The following is an 18,173-nucleotide window of genomic DNA, read 5'->3' as shown; positions in this document are numbered from 1 at the left end:
TATGTGTGGCGCGTCAACATAAAAACAATCTTGAACAAAAATATCATAAGCACATACACCTCAGTATTTCATTGACATAGTTAAGTCAATTATAGTAAGGTATTCAAATTTGTGGAATGAGTTAGTGTACCCAAGAATTTCATCTATAGTTTAGAACCTTTATTTGATTTAGGAGACTTATATTGACAATGATATGCCTTTCATATAAAATCTATCAATTTATCATTCTTTTATTGTAACGATCAATTTTGGTTACTTCATCTTTATTTCGTAGCACCTCGATAGGATCCACAAGAATAAATTGTTGATAGAAATAGACAATAATTCATCGAAAAATACGAATGCAATCTACACTAAATTTTGAAAAAAAAATAAAAAATCATTTTTAGATTAATCTTTTGTTGACAATCCACATACATTTGTACATAAATGCTAGTGTTGAGTTTCGCTCTAGAAAACCAATACATTTATAACATAAAACTAATTCAGATCAACTATGGTTTCGTTGTAAAAATTTGGTAAAGAAAAATCATTTCAGATCGAATCAAAAATTTTTAATGAATATGAACTTGAAGACAAAATATGTATAATAAATGTTTTCATAATAATACTATATATACATATATTTTTAAAGTATATTCCAACTCCCTAATGAAAAAAAAACCTTTTTATTAAGTCATGGTTTAATGCAGACGTATATAATATATACGTACATACGCATGTAAAAGCTATGTTTCTAATTAACAATTTCTTTTTATATATAAAGCTAACATATTTGGAAATTTATGATATAAAGTGATGTATGCATAGATGTATGTAATTATAAAAAAAATTGATTAGGGATTGGGAATTACGTCATTCCTTGTCAACTCAACTGTAAGTAAAATACTACACAATAGATTACTTATTTTGATTACTATTTCTAGTAAGTAAGTTCGTACTTACGCTTTAGAAACTAATGTGCTCCAAATTTAAGCTGTTCATACAGTACGGAGTTTTATGAAAAGTCTTCCTCTTTCAAAATTATACTTGATATATAATTAAGTTCAATCAGCCTTTCTCCGATCATTTTTTAAATATTTAATATAATTTTGAACCCCATAATTTGTGAAGGACAAAAATTCCTAATTTAAATCAAATAAATAGAAAATCGCCTGCCGTGAAAAATTAACAGCAAATATATTTCGTATTTAGTGGTTAATTTATCTGTCCCATCTCTTGGTAGGACTGACAAATTAAAGGATCCGTAGATAGTTTTCACATCTACAAATCGTTGAACATAGACGGTGGCCTTAAGAGATGTCATAGTATTGTAAATTAGGATGATTTATTTATTTTCTTGAAGCAGTGGTGGTGGTTTTAAGTCTGCCTCAAGGCCCCAAGTTTATGCTGCGTAACCTCTCGACTTAGAGTATAAGTGATTCTATGTGGGGTTCCTTGAAGTGGTAGACCACGATTATCTTGCACAAATCCCGTACTGACAGCAATTTTCTGGATGGGAATTTTCCGATGACACTATTCCGAAAATTAATCATCCTAGATCCAATTATTTTTGAAACATAAATACTTTATTTTTTCGTTTGCATTTTTTTTATATCTAAAATTTTAACCAATGTATTTTTACAGTTAATCTTTATTTGATATCAAGGCATAATGTAATTATTTTCTTGTTGATCCAACTAAAAATAACAGCTCCATAAGAGAATACGAAGGTAGAAGTGTTATTTCCTATTTTAGTAGTTTGATTTCTTATCTCTTAATAAAAATTTACATCCAATTAAACAAATTTTAAAAGTCCTACAAGATATTTAAAAAGATAAAATAAAAATCTAAGAAAATAGAAATATTTTTTATTTTTTCCAGATTTAAAATCACCACACTTTTTTTCTAAAAATCTAATTTTATTAGAATATCTATAATAATAACTAATGGCAAAAAGAGAAGTTTACATAGTGTAAAGAAATCACATTGAATAAACAATAAAATCAATACTAAAAATGACGTCATAAGTAATGGACTTTTAATTTAAAAATCAAAAATTTGTAAAATCGTTGCTTACTTATATAAGTTTGTTAATAAACAATCAAGAGTTTGCAGCAAAATAATACAGCTTCATGCAAAATGATATCATTTAATATATTTATTGTTAATAAATTCAAAATTGTAAATGGGGAACAAGAATTATAAATTAAAAAGGAATAACCTCTTTAAATTATTTATGCCGCATCCGCCCCCCCCCAAAAAAAAAAAAAAAAAAACAACTAAATCCTGTCACACCACCTTGTGGACAATATATTCTTTTACCTTGTTCATGCCCATTATAATTTTTCAAAACAACAAATTTAAGTACAATGTTATTGTTATCAAACTTAACATGAAAATCAGAACAATTGCAATTTTTAGTTGATGCACCTTTTTTGCATGGTATGAATTCAGTCAAAACTATCTCATTAAGATCATTTGGTTTTGGATATGAGTATCAATGTTTAAGCCTCTATATGTTTTTAGAACTTAATAATTCTTTATAAAAATGACATGATGAAATAATTTAACCAACATAAAATGATGCACGCATTTTTTCCATCAATGTGTCTTTTTTTCCTTTCTTTTATAAATTTAATGCTTTTCTATATATGTATATATAGCACAACTGATACACAAAAGAATAAAAAATGCCAAGCTTTTTGTTTAATTTAATAAGTAGTGCAAATATTAAATTAGTTTAATTCTTGCAACATCATTCTCTATTATTAAGTTTGTCTTTTCAAATTTTTCTTTTCTATTTTCCCTTCTGCTTTAGGCTAAAATTTAGAATTGAAAAACAAATAAATAATAAGGAAAAATTCAGTTTATTATTATATATTTTATATACCGGGCTGTGCAAAATTATTTACCGATGATGTAAATATACTTTTTTAGAGGTTTTGTGGCAACCAATCTGATTGTATCGTATTTTTACCGTTAAAATAAACAAAAGTCCTTCTTGTGAGAGCGTAACAACTTCCACACGTGAGACCATGTCCAATCAGGAAATAAAGAGGATCGAAATTGCAGCCCTCCTCCGAGCGGGAGTGCCTCATAACAACATTAAGGAACAAGTTGGGGCCTCGTTGAAGACAATTTACAACGTTTCCAAGGGCTTGGAGGCTGGGGGTGATCTCAAGCATCCCCCTGGGGCTGGCAGGAAGCCCACTGTCTCAACAAGGCAAGTAAAGGCAGTGTTCATGACCAGAAAGATGGGAACGTCGAGATCAACTGTTTCAAGGGCATTGAAATGGGCTGGAGGAAAGTCTATGAGGCGTACTGAACGCCCTCTGCTAACTGAACGTCAGCGAGAAGTCAGACTTGAGCGTGCCAAGAAAATCTTGAATGATATCAAGACCTCATCTGGACGCATCATCATTTTTTCAGATGAGAAAACTTTTACGGTCGATCCTGTTTCCAACAGGTACAATGACCGTGTTGTGAGCTTTGGAGATGTGAAAGATAAGCACCGCTATGTGGCAACAACAAAACACCCTACTTCGGTGATGATGTTGGGTCTCGTGGCTTCCAACGGGAAGGCCATGAAACTGGCTACAGATTAACAGCGGAGGATTATGTGAAGATTCTGGCGTCCAAGGTCCTTCCGTGGATCAAATCCATAGTCAGTAACTCCCCTTGGGTTTTTCAACAAGATGGAGCACCCGCCCACGCTTCCAAAAAAGCTCAGGAGTGGCTCAAGGACAACATGAACTTTTGGCCTAAGGACTACTGGCCCCCTCAGAGCCCAGATCTGAACCCACTACACTTCTCTATCTAGGCGCACGTGGAGACCAAGGCCTGCAAAAAACGACACAAGAACATAAATGCCTTAAAGGCTGCTGTCAATAAGGCCTGGGCCTCCATGGACGCCGATTACATCCAGCAAGTCTGTGGCAGCTTCAGACGTCTTCAGATAGCAGGATGAGCTCCCAGTCGACACTGCAAATGAAGTACAATAATGATGCAAAACAATTACGAGTACTTTTGGTACAATACTTGCTTGACTCTCATCATTTTATCTTAACCCCCTTGACTTTGTAATATAGGTTGTGGTCAAAAGGGAGAGCTCTAATTTCCGTTAGTCATACAAGCTGCAACTCAGTGACCCGGCGTTCCCTCTAAGTTGTTTAGAGCAAGGATTAGCTAAACACATTTAATAAATTATTGGTCAGCTGTAGGACAATATTAAAACTTTAAAAAGTATTAATGCATATTATAAATTGTACTCAGTGATTAACATAATTTTTTATGGGACTCTATTAATAGACCACCCTGTACATGATGTACATATATCAGAGCCTTAACTTAGCAACAAAAAAATTTGCACTGTACTTTACTTTCAGCTGTCTATTTTTCTACTTCTTTTCCCACTTATCAATGTACTGAAACCTTCTCAACAACAATTATTGAATAATATAATTCAATAATATCTAAACAAGATAGAATAAGAAGCGCCACGAAATCTTCTTTATTCTTACTACTTCAAAGGAAGCAAAGGAGGAAGAAATAAAATGATTTAGCACTTTTTTGTGAAAATAATTCATGTGATAAACTTTAGTCATCAAATTAATTACTTATAAGATAATGAGGAAGTTTTGAATGCATCTGTTTCACAGAACATCCGGTTACATAGATCTAGTTCAATTGAATTCATATCTTTTTATAACATAGGGATATCCATGATGTCTCATCTCTTTAAAAAAGGTTCTTGTGTCTTACTCGATGGATGTTATCTCATTTAATGGAAGTATCAGTCATTGCGCAGATGTAGTTTAACGTCTATTACTTCATCATCCATTGGTTCAAATACACGACACATTTATATAGGAAAAAATGAATTTCGTTTAACACATTTCACAACTTAGTGAGACGGAAGTCCTTTTTTGAATTACTAAATATATCTATTTATATATAAAGCATAATTATATGACATTAATAATTAAAATTATTTTCTCATTTATCAATTGTAAATAATGGTGGTAATATGTATTTATTTATGTGCTTCGATAAAGAAGAAAAAATAAAATCGTTTTCAAATGATATATTGTTTACTATCATTTTCGACTTGGATGACTTAGGTTTGTTTTTGCTAGTTTTATGTTTCAAAATTGAATTAAAATTGTATTTTTCAGTGAAAAGTTAGTAAAAAGATCACTAAGGCCATAGTTATTAAAATTTAATGTAAATTTACCGTAGTTGTAAAATTTGATATTCATCAGTCCAATAGTTGGGTTGCGATATGCTAAAGAAATAAAAGAGGGGTAATAATCTAAATTTCAATCAAGTTCAATTGACGTTATTTTGGAGAGGTAAATATTTATTTTTTTAAATAGTCCTAAAATATATTTTGTTGTAAATTGTTAAAGCTCCATTTATTATTCTTTAAAAGAAGCTTTAATTTAAACTATATGGACAGTATTTAAGGAAATACCTAGTATTTTCTTTAAAAAATGCAAATTTTCAAAACTTTATGGCCAATAAGCTACCTTTAAATATTTTTCATAACTGTTTAAACTTTTCAGAAATGTTTTTTGTACACTTAAGAACTATTTCTTAACCTAACGACTTCCTTATCTAAAAAAAAAAATGTAATTATTGACACCCTACTAACCATTTCTACTACCTATACACCAATGATATACACGGAGTTGGATTGAACATTTGCGTGTGCTTATGAAAGAAGCTAAGTAACAATGATGATTTTGTAGGGAGTTGTATGTGCAAGTCCTTATTTGGATTCAGATTTGAATGAAAAATATACATCACAGTAATTCTTGCCTATGCTTTTCTTATATAGGGAGTAGGATTTGTTTTTACTTCCATAAAATACCAGTGGGACATATAATATTCATCTCTGTATATACATGTAAATATTTGTGTGAATTAAAAAAAAATGTTTTAAGCACAAAATTAAATAAAATGTAAATAATCTATAATAATAATTATGATTTAAGTAAAGTTTTTTTCTGCATTTTTATATATGTACATAGTTTGCTCACACATGCACCAACTTCAAAATTGAGTTAAACTTATAAAAACAGGGCTTCAATTGACATAATGAACATTTCCGTAATGTTAATGAATTTTATACACTTGAAAATACAACATACAAAGACTAGAATAAAAAAAGTGTCTTTAGAGAAAAAAAAAAAAATCAAATCTAGTTGTAGGTGGTATATGGAAATTAAGATTTTCTCTGACGTCACTATTTCTGAAGTCAGTGCATGGCCCTGACTAGGATGATTCTTTGGAAATTAACTAACTTGAATGGATATTTTTAGAGATAAGATCATTAATTTCTTTTAAACCACACAATTTAATGTGTGTTTTTTTTTAGAAAATACAATTTATTTTAAACCAGAATGGACACTCAATAGAGCGTAATTCTCCGCTAAAAAGTCATCCTTTTCCCTAAAAATTAACAAAAAAATGTTAACCCAGTACAAAAAAGTGGTATCTGGACTAAAGATTGAACTGATATATTTAACTTTCAATATATAACAAGTGACTATATGTTCGCCTATCTTGAAGCTGGGATATTAAAATTTTGCTATCATTATTAGTATCCCCTTGACACTAGATTGTCAGTTTTTTATAATTTATACCTTTTATAAATACCAAATGTATAAGATGCATTTACCAATACCTTTTTGAAAGGAAAATACCTAAAATTAAGTGCTAAACTGTCTTATATGGTTTAAATGGCATAATAAAGTGTACATAAGGATAAAAAAACTCTTATATAGAATTTATCTCAGTTTATAAACTTGGAACTTGGAGCTTCCATGTAGAAACTGTCAAATCCACTCGTGTAGCTTTTCTTTTCTCATGTTTAGTTAATGTCTTACTTTCTTCGTCTGGCATACCTTTAGTGTTCCTTTTTGGTCATGTACATCATGCACTTGTAACACCTATCTTTCTTTTGGCTGATGAAATCGCAGATTAGTTTCTTAATTTATTATTTCAGTGTAGAATTACTCTGCAACACACTATATGGCCCCGGCAATGCACCACTCCCGATATAACTTGTAAAGTTTGGAGACTGACAATGAGCTATCGCCAGAGCCTCTCTTATTAGCCCCTCTGGCAGAAAGAGATTCCACTATAGGAATATAACTTAGTTGGGCACATGCTTTGTCTTTCCTATCAACAGGAATAACTGCTTTTTACGTCAACTTGGGTTTCTTCGCCAGTCTTTGTTCTTGAAGAACCCATAATCCCTGCTTTGGAGATACATGGTGGAGAGGTAGAAAGGCTGACATACTTGGATCTAGGAATCAGAAACAAGGGGATCCGTAACACCCGGTTACGGACGACCTCCCTTTAAAGTCCGTAAGTTGGCGTTAATTTTATGGTTTTTCCGTGGTAGTTTTTTCAAATAAGGATTTTTTTGTTTTACTTCGTCTCCAAGACTTGCTACATATTGCATCCTGCTGTCCTTTCTAAATATTTATTTGGCAGCGAAGCTAAACACTTAGTTACATCACAATTCTTTTCTTAGTCAACTTTTCTGCTTACACTACCTTTCCTTTTATTTGTACAATGAATTCTAAACTCTTCATTGCCAAAAAAAGCTGGATTCAATCCTGATCGTTTAGTATTAATAATCGGTAGATTAGTTAATCTCGATCTGTCATGATTAAGATATTAGGCACGCTTTTATTGAGCTTCATATTAAAGAAAATAGGTCTGCAGAAAGTGCACGGCATTTAATGGGGTTTATCACTCGACAAAGGATTTATAACATTTTGAAAATATATTAAAAAAACTGGCTGCTCCCCCAAATCCAAGAGCAATTCATTGTATATAGGATTGTAAAGGCCACATTGCATGGTTTCGCAATTAAAAATTTCATAGCACATTACTGCTTCTGAAATATGTGTATCCAAAGATGGTTGCTTCCAAAAAGTTTTTAAACACATTTTTGTATGTTTTGCCAGTTAGTATGTTTTTACAGTAGACCAGCGAAATGCCACTTATTTGAGTTATGTAACTCGATTTGATCGTTCCTAAGAAATAAAAATCTTAAAGACCGGTCTTAATAAAAGAACAAATAAATAAGGCCCGACACAACACTAATTATTACATCCCTTAGTAGTCACAGACACGGTCGGTTTTAGAAGGCATTCTTTATTTATGATTATGTATCAGTTGATGAAAGTTTGGACTCTTAGTGCCCTCCCCCACCTCTGTAATAATGGTACTGCCTCATGAAGTTTTTTTTTATTCTCTTTTTCCAACCATTAAACAAATTTTTATTAAATGTAATTTGAATATTAGTCCTTTTTGTTTAATAACTACTTGCATCAATATCAACAACTATGTCTCTAACACGAGGCAGTTTATTATTTATTCCTGGAATTCTGAATACATTGAAGTCTATTACCGTCCTTTCACACTCCCCCCATCCCTTATTTCCTGCTTGAGTAACAGATCCTTCTATTTATATATATTTAGTGCATAATTTGTTATTTAATTTTTTTCTGAAAAATAATAGTTAATATTAAAATTTGCGGTAAAAAAATGCAAGAATGACGATTTTTTTCTTAATTCTGTAAATTAGAATTATTGAACACAATATAATTAGTCCTTATTATATTCTTATTTGTTATTGTACTCATAAAAGAAAAATATATAACCCTTTACTCCAAAGATTGAAAGTTCCATGATTTTGATTTTGAGGCAATTTTCAGTTTGAAACAGGCATAAAAACCATAAGGAATGTAAAAAATGAAATAATACATATTATTTAAAAAAACAAAAACAATTGTGTAATGATTGTCCACAGAAATTAAAAGAATTTTATTGTTTCCAAAATTAATTATTTTTTTTGTTAACATAAATTTATTTCATGGATAGAGTGTTTTTGTTAATATATTGATGTATTGAGCTTTTGGACGTATAAATATGTTTAATTATAGCTAATCAAATATAACCTTGAAGAGAGTGTATTGAGAGTATTTGCTTAATTTGTGCATACCTATTTTATTCTTTAAAGCTAATTATCTATAATGTTGCTTAGAAAGATGAATTATCCTTCTTGACAGTTTCAAAGAGTGATTATTTTTCAAGAAATTTAGGACATTAGCTTCTACTTTATATTTAAAAAATGATAATAATGCATAAACGAACAATATTTATTCATTGGAAATAATATTTTATGCTAAAGTGATTTGGGAAGCCCTTACAATAGAAAGGTGTTAGCCTAAGATTCTTAGGATTCCTATTAGATGATATTTAAATAAGTATGTACATATATAATATGTATGTAACAATCGCTCTCGAATTTTCTTTTTTTCCACCCTTTTGAAGCGGGCAAACGACATATAAATTCACGTACAATTTAAAATTGAATTCACATTTCCTTAAGAAAAAGAAGAGGAAGATACATAATAATTAAGAGCATGATAGTGGAACGACAAGGACTTGTACCAACTATAATTCGGGATTCCTTTAGTAGAGATCTTTCTTCATGGAAGGGATTTGATTACCTTCAAAATCAAATGATGAGCGACTCTTCCTTTATGTTCAATAGACTCTGTCGAGAAATCCCATTCCATCATGGCTTCTTCCATACAAACTCCTTGTACAATGATCCGTCTCTCTTTTCAAAGCATCCATATTTTAACTTCCATATTGGGCCATCCAATTCAAGGTATTAAATATATAACCCATTCCATTACCTCACACGGAATACTCTATCCATGAAATAAATTTATGTTAACAAAAAAAAAATTAATTTTGGAAACAATAAAATTCTTTTAATTTCTGTGGACAATCATTAAACAATTGTTTTTGTTTTTTTAAATCCTCTTTTATTTCACAAATATCTACTAATAGTAAAAATAGCCTTTAGTTTGGGGGGGGGGGTTGAGAGAAAGGAAAAACGAGTTCACAATGCACTCATATTCAGTCATTCATAGATATTTTTTCCAATAATTAATTATTAACTTTCATATTATTATAGTTGGTCCACATATGAGTTCATAAGACATGAAAATATGTTCAAAAGACATCAACAGTTGATAGATCAGAATGAACGTCTAATTAGCTTCAAAAATGATGACGACAAATTTGAAATTAGTTTGAATACTTATAATTTTAAACCAGAAGACATCCAAGTAAATATCAAGGATAGAGTGTTGAGTATTCAAGCACGACAGGAAGAAAAGAAAGATAACGAGAGTAAGGGGATCGTTGCTAGAGAGTTTATGAAAAGATATCCTCTACCAAAGAATGTGAAGGTGGATACTCTTCACTCCAATTTATCAGCTGATGGAGTACTTGTAATTTGTGCTGAAAAAACTAAAGTTCCTCCTGGAGAAGATGGGGAAAGAAACATTCCCATATCATATGAAAGTTAAGGTGACATGATTTTATTTCAACTGTACATAATATCATCAAATTTATTCCAAGGAGCTTCTCAGCTAGTCGTATTGTAAAGTCAAGTTTTTGTAGATTATATTTAAATTTGTACATAAATATAGAGGGTGCAAAAGCACTCGTTAAAAAATATTTTAGAGTTTTTTTTTCTAGTTTTATAAATCGTAACTGGTTAAATTGTAATTATATGTAAAGATAAAACTGTCTTCTTAATTATTATATTAAGCATTATTTTCGATTGTGAGTTATGCTAGAGCAGTAAGGAAACCAAAGAAGAATCTCAGACCTCCTTCATATAGGAATTTCGAAAAAGGACATTGTTAAGATTGTAGATGTTTTTCTAAATATTGTTTAAAGTACTTATAAGGCCAACAACACTTTGGACAGTTTTCTGAGCTAAATTTGATTTGGTAGCAAAGCAGAAAAAGAGATTTCTAATTCAGTGCCAGTTTGAAGAAAAAATTAAAGTCTGACCGAATCAACCCTAAAAATATGAAGGTCAGTGAGGGCAGAATAAGGAATGCTGTGAATGAAGACATTGGCCTGAAGAGCTTCCTAAGAGTCCCCCGATACCTTATCACAGCATCTACGGTAAGATAAAGGAAGGAAAGAGAATCCATGATCTCAACGTTCTTGACTATTAAGGGGGAGGGTTGTCGAGAGGAAGTTCAATTTACTCCCCATAAATTTGAAATTATCTCAAAGAAGATATGGGACGAGATTTCTGTGGAAAGAATCAAGAGAAGACCTTCGGAAGTTTCCTCCATTGTATCTAGATAGGAATCACTGTAAGGAGAGATGATATACAATGAAAAAGGTGTAATGTTTAAATTACTTAGCCTTATTTTAACTAAATTTTAGAATAAAAATTTAGAAAGCTCGTTTATTTGGATGCATAAAATTTTTTTAATGCGCACTTATACACCCTCCATATATTTAGTATAATAATATTTCAGGTGCTTTTACTACTCCTTCTAGTCTCTAATAAGTAGGGTTGCAAATCGTAAACATTTTTGTTATGTAAAAGAAAAACCGAAAAATAACATTGTAACCCTGACGATTTAAATAATAATTGATAAGAGAGCAGCTTAGCTATCATGACGTTCCATTTAATTACCTGAGAGTTTACTCAAATTGTCTTGTATCACTCTGCGTCAAACAAGGATATAAAATGAATTACTTAGTTTTTGTTATCAATTCTACTCTAGAGTCCAACAAGGACTTACACTTATAATCCCTCAACGTTACTCTCCTTCATTCATTAGTAGACACACTAGTGATTACACTTTATACTTTAATATTCTCTCCTTAAGAATGAAAGAATAAAGACAACAGCTTAAGAAGTTACAAAAATACTGTTTAAATTGCCCGCAACAACAAAACTCTCACGCTAAAAAATGCTTAGAATTTACTAGTCTACTAATTTATTAACATTAATTTATTTTTAGCTTTTTATTTCTGCTCATGCCATAAATAAACTTCCTATCTCAAGAAAAACTTGTACCATAAACTACTTTAGCCATTAGGCTAAAGTAATTCAAAAAAGGAATATAAAAAAATATTTTTCTTTTTTCAGGTATGTGACCTACTCAAAGAGGCTAAAATGGCTTTATATAGAAATAGATAAATATCATATATACGAACAAACAAACAAAAACATAATTTTTTTTTTTTTTTACATTTAATACCTCTTTTATCGAATAAAGATGATGCAAGAGCTAATAAATATGATAAAAGAAAAAAGTTATGAACTAACATGATCTACTTTCTTTGATAATATAATGTTATTTTAAATTGACAAGTATAAGATAATGAGGAAAAAATACAAAATAGTTCTTTATATATAAATGCTGTATATAACTTTTTACCTCTATCAACGTTAAATTAAGCAGATTGTAATGGATCTCTCAATAGGTTGTTTTAGTCTTTATAAATAGTTAACATCATATTTTATAAGCACTTTTTGAGGAAAGGGAGAGGAGGAAACTTGCAGAACTCTTCTAGAAGAACTACAATATATAACCAACTTGCAACAGAGCAAAACGAATCATAAATCAATTTGGATTATTCCACATTAAATTGCAGATAGATCATGAATTACTATACTATATAGATGATCACTATCTACGCAACCTCTGAATATCAACTTTTAGTTAGTTATTAAAAGGACATTGTTTATTACCGCTGTGATACCTAGAACTTTTAATAATCCCATTAATTACATATGTGTAACTCGTAAAAAGTAAAGGAATCAGTTCCTGAACAGCATCAAGTATATTTCTTTATAATGGTGGAAGATATCCCCTTTCTTAGGGAAGGACTTTAATGAGAAGAAGATGAGATACACCAATCTGATCTGTGATTAATTTGGATGGCCCTTTCTGATCTTCAAATTCATCAAGGAGCGATATAATAATCTATGTTACTGGATACATTTCAGGATCGTTAGTACACAAGTTTTCCAAATTTACATACTACAACGTCAACATATAGGATTATATCTACGATATCTATCTAAATTATAAAATACGTTAAGGTTTTTCTAGGAAGAGTTATCAGCATAACCTAATGGAGATATAAAAATCATATTCTACACATATAAAGGCGATAGGGATTTCCTTGTAGGACAATGTGATGATTTCCCTCCCCACAAATGAAATAGGTCTGTCAATGACTCCTCTAGAGTTATTTTCTTTATCCCATTCAGTTCAAATCTTACTTTCATCCTTTGGCCACGACTCCAAAACCTTTGAAAACGAAACGCTCAAATGGCAACTCCTTTCGTCGTTTCCTCAACAGTTGATCTCCTCATTGACTCGGTATAAGCCTCCAATCAATATATTTTATGAGGCAATTGATAATATCCTAATGATATAAGTTCGATATTACAGATATAGAATTAAAGCTTAAGGAAAAATGAAAAATCTAGTCCTGAAGGTTAACAGATTATGGTATTTGTGAGCTCCTTAATTTAAAATATTTTATTAAGATCATTATTACATTACAGATTTAGTGTTTTTGAAATTTTCATCTGAAATAATAAACACTGTGACTGGTGAATTTATTGCTTGCTCGAACCTCATATAGTTATTTGCTCATCAATATTTAAAGAAAGTTAAAATCAATTCAGAATCCAACTAATTTGAAATTTGCATACTTATAACAAACGATAGAGTTTAGAGTTATAAGGTTAGAGTCACTAACCAAATAAGGAAATTTGTTTTTTAATATATTGATGAGCATTTGTTATAATTAAATAATATAGTTTTTATAAGCTAAAATATATAAATAGTTGATATTTCTTGTTGGTTGTGTTTGATAGTTATTGCATAATAAAGATTATTTTTAATAATTGAATTTTTAATATTATTATATAAAACAACACATAAATTACTACTTTCAATATGTCAATTAAATTTATTAGACCTACATAGTTTTTAGTTATGAATAAAAATTGAGCTTCTTTTTCCAGCCAAATAACTGAAATTCCTTTTGCAACGCAATTAAAAATGTAATTTTCCCTTCAATTCAGATAAAGATGAAACATTATCATCGTCAAAAAAAAAAAAAAAAAAAGTCATTAGATCAAGTTTATTAATTGTTTTCTTCCTTTTTGCTTCAGCACAAGAAAATTTTGATGTTCTTCTGGTATTCTGCTTAATCATAGAAGCATAATCAAAATTTAATTACGGAAATACATCTTCCTTCAGCAAATGGTGTCTGATAGGTTTGTCGGAGCAAATATATTCTTTGCTAAAATCTTCATCTTTGAAATGAAATTAAGTTCTTTTTACCATCAAAATATTATAAAAAATTGATGGGTGAGGTACTTAAAGATTTATTTAAAAAATATATGTAAAATATAATTATTAAATAATTTTCCAAAAGCAAATATGTTGTTTCCAAGTTCAAAGAGAAATACTAATTCATTACAATTATTGTGTCTCTTGAATTTTTAGTGTAGTTATTTCAAGTTAATTTAGTTTTTTAAGTATAAGCGATTCCCATTTTTCTAAAAACTCTTAATTTGTTGTTCAGAAGTCGAAGGGGAAAAAAAGAAGCTTCTTTTGCTCTTTAACATCTTTTCCAGCAATTTTTCTAATTTTACAAAATGTAATTACGCATATAGATGGCAAGTATATTTTTAAATAAAAAATACTGTTTTAAAATTTTGTATAAAATGAATATAGAAGACTTATACGGATACTTATAGTCAGGCATATTGATATTGTTTAAAAATATTTACATTATTTTTTAAATCCCAAATATTCCAATTTAAGACTTGTTGCTCCCTCACTGTTTAAAATTCAAAGACAACGATGCATTTACTTCATTATTCAATTTATTTATGAACGACTACTAAAAAAGTTCATATAGTATTTGTCCTTCGTTATTATTAATAGAAAACGATGAGCTTCTGAGGTTTAATCGACTTTTAAAATTTCAATTCACACATATATATAGTAATTCATACATACGTTTACACCTTAACAACTAATAATTTGATAACATTTATAGGACATATAGATTTTTATATCGAAATTCCAAAATTAATTATTGTTTCAATTCGATTATTGGTTTTCTTTATTTTTGTAATTTTAGAAAAAATTAGAATTTAAAATAGATCACAAATAGTCATATCTTTTGAAACTCTGGTTCCTGTGGTTTTTCTAATATATTTTTATATTTTCTTGTTTTGAGATTTTGGTTTGATTCTATTATATTCTCTTATTGCTCCTAAAATTTAACTTTATGGATTAAACATGGAGTTTGCAGGTAAAAATATAATTTGTATCTATTTATTTTGCTCCTTCAAAACAATCATTCATATGTATATGGAGATGATGTTACATTGTTTGTAAAGGCTAAATTTTTACGTTTACACAATGACAAGCTTTTGTAAATTTATACGTTGAGATTCGTATTACACTATTTTTTTATTTTTTTTTTTTTTTTTTTTTTTTTTTAAAGAATAACTGAAGGCTCGACTCATAAATTAAGAATAGTAGTGTACTCCCCATTAATTTCTGGTATCCTGCTAACAGTATATTAATTAAAAGCTATTCCAAAAAGACTCTCGAAAGAGGAGAAATAGTAGACTTATTAGATAGTTAGTTGATGCAGAATCGTATATACTTATATAATAAGTCTACTATTTCTCTTCTTTTATACAAAGCAATGTCCATCTCTAAATTAATCAATCAATCTCTCGATGGGCGGAAAAATTGCTGTCCATTTTCTTATTGTTTTATATTTGAGTCCTTTGTATAACTAAAAAAATCTTTTAGGAGCAAGATAAGTACCCTTGTTAAATATATTATAAAAAATCTATTTAAAAAAGTCTTAATTATTATTTTATGTAAATGAAATCTGGAGTGAAGATCAATTGTCTTCCACTCACATAAGAGGGTGAATGATGAATACAGATCATCCAAATTGTTTTATCAAATCTCCTTGTTATTAAACTGAGAGTAATCTGGAAATGTAACTCATCTATACCAGTAAATATTATTTGTAAAATTGTAACGATAAAATATTATTATAGAAATAGGAAAATATGGAGATTGAAGCTCTCATAACTAATATCTCATCAATTCTCACCTTAACCCTATGACTTCATTATCAATTGTGTCAAGATTGTTCATTATTTGAAAATATATTCGGATTACCAATTCTCTGGCACTTGGATATGGAACATTAACTGACAAATACTGAATAGGTGAAAAGTAATTTGACATTTATTTATCTTAGAGTCAGCAAAGTCAAATTTAAAACAAATTAACTGGTATATCAAATGGCAGCAAGTGAACTGTACAATTTCAAATATCCATTGTATGTATAGGCCTGGGACTTCTAAATTTTGCATTACAGAACCCTTAACATATCCATAGCTGAAATATTAATTTAAACTCTCTATGTTAAATACTGCGACAGTTAATTGAATGTAGTTTATCTTGTTTTTAGTTAATATTAAGTTCAGCAAATTCTAAAATAATTCCAATTGATCAACATGCAAGGACAAAAAAAATCGTTTCTTTCATTTTGTTGTTGGGACTATAGACAATGAAAATTAATTCACAGGAAAAAATCAAAACTACAAATTATTTCATTTTAAACTTTCAATCTTTTAACTCATTATAAGCAATAGGGTAGTTAATTTACCAAGTCATGAAATAATACATTTTTCAATCTACCTGCAATATTTTTTAATTAATTTATGAGATCAAAAACTCAATATGGTATGAGCAAAACTTAAAAACCTTCCAGGTATCAAGAGACTAAAAGCAAGGTGATCTGATAGTGGGTGTGTTTTTCATGATTACAGATGATCTTCTTTTCAATCAAATAAACAATAACAAGATATTAAAGAAACCCCAACCTAAGGACGATCAGTATATGCCTACGCAAACAAGACATTTTTTATAATCAATGTAAACACTACGTTGACTCATCACTCATAGAACACATTAGAATTTTATCTTACTCTGGCACAACGTCAGCCCTACTAAATAATGAAGAGAAGTCGAGCATAATCACAAAAAACACTTCCTAAATATTTATATATCGGCCAATAGTCCAAACCAGGATTAGGATACTAGGATCATTCATTGGAAAATACATAATAAAATACAATAAGAGCGCAATTCTACCCAAAATATCTCAATGCACCAGTTTCATAAAGGAGCTTGATTTCATAGATAGGATGGAATTGATGTACATAATTCCTAGGGAATCCATAAATGCCTACATATCATGCGTATAACTGAATTCGACGAATGTTTGTGCAAGAGGTGGACGAAACTCCTCCTGGATTCCTTGATCTCGGCTTGAAATGTAATATCTAGATGAAGAGAATTATGTCTCTGAAGAGATGGGAAGGTCTAGGAATTAGTAGTTTTCGAGTTATATGGGAAGCTATCTTATCCGAGCGATTGGTGAAACGCTTAAAAATAAAGGACCCGTAGCACCCTAAATGCTGGTCTGTAGTGCTTATAATGTTCAAACCTTGCGATCAATGAAAACTAGAACAAATGTATATCTGCCTTACTTATAATTTCTTGGTCATATTTTATAATAGACCCTATTAAATCATTAAGCACAGAGACAAAGACACAGTCCCTATTTTTTTAGAGGAACTCCTTGCAAATTTGAGAATAATGTCATCCGTTATCAGGTCTATCTCTCAGTTAAGACGTTGCAAAGGTGCAATGTGTAAGGAAAAATCAAAATTTGAGTGTCCCAGATCCAATATTGGGATATATCTATATTATTCCTATAATTATCTAAAATAATAGCAATTATATATTATTATTTTTTTTGATGAAATCTTATTCAACAAATCTCAATATTTTATTTACTTTTTCAAGTTTGAATCTAATAATCAAATAACAAATGTCTCCAAATAATATATATTTTAACATATAAATGTTATTGATACTGGGGATAAGTTAATTAATAAATCTTTTTAGATTTAAAAAAAATATAAATCTTTCTTTTTAAAAAGTACATAAATAATACTGGATGAATTCGTTTGTTCCTATAAGTGTGATTACTGAGGATATTAACCATTATTGGCTACAAAAAGTGAAAAACAATTTATTTTCCATTCCCTACTTTTTTCTGATTACATTATACAAAATATCAGAGCAAATATCTATATTTCTAAGAATTTTCAAAGATAACATGCAAATATTGGGTATTTTGGCCGATATATCAGTTTTCTGATTTCAATTCTATAGATCCATCCACGTGTAATGGGAAGTAGA

The 18,173-nt window shown here is 29.7% G+C and overlaps 1 protein-coding gene and 1 long non-coding RNA gene across 4 annotated transcripts in view; one reads left to right on the top strand and one right to left on the bottom strand.

Moving 5' to 3' along the window:
• Positions 1–18,173, bottom strand: part of LOC121117837 (uncharacterized) — a 90,819-nt gene that overhangs the window by 33,061 nt on the left and 39,585 nt on the right. The window lies entirely within an intron of this gene.
• Positions 9,374–10,533, top strand: LOC121117835 (uncharacterized). Its single transcript, XM_040712346.2, has 2 exons — positions 9,374–9,679; positions 9,992–10,533. The coding sequence occupies exons 1-2, from the start codon at positions 9,429–9,431 to the stop codon at positions 10,386–10,388; spliced, it is 648 nt and encodes a 215-aa protein (XP_040568280.1). The 5' UTR covers positions 9,374–9,428; the 3' UTR covers positions 10,389–10,533.

The sequence above is a fragment of the Lepeophtheirus salmonis genome, chromosome 5 (genome assembly GCF_016086655.4).
Source record: "Lepeophtheirus salmonis chromosome 5, UVic_Lsal_1.4, whole genome shotgun sequence".
Classification (NCBI taxonomy): Eukaryota; Metazoa; Arthropoda; class Copepoda; order Siphonostomatoida; family Caligidae; genus Lepeophtheirus; species Lepeophtheirus salmonis.
This window is presented reverse-complemented; position numbering and strand designations above follow the sequence as displayed.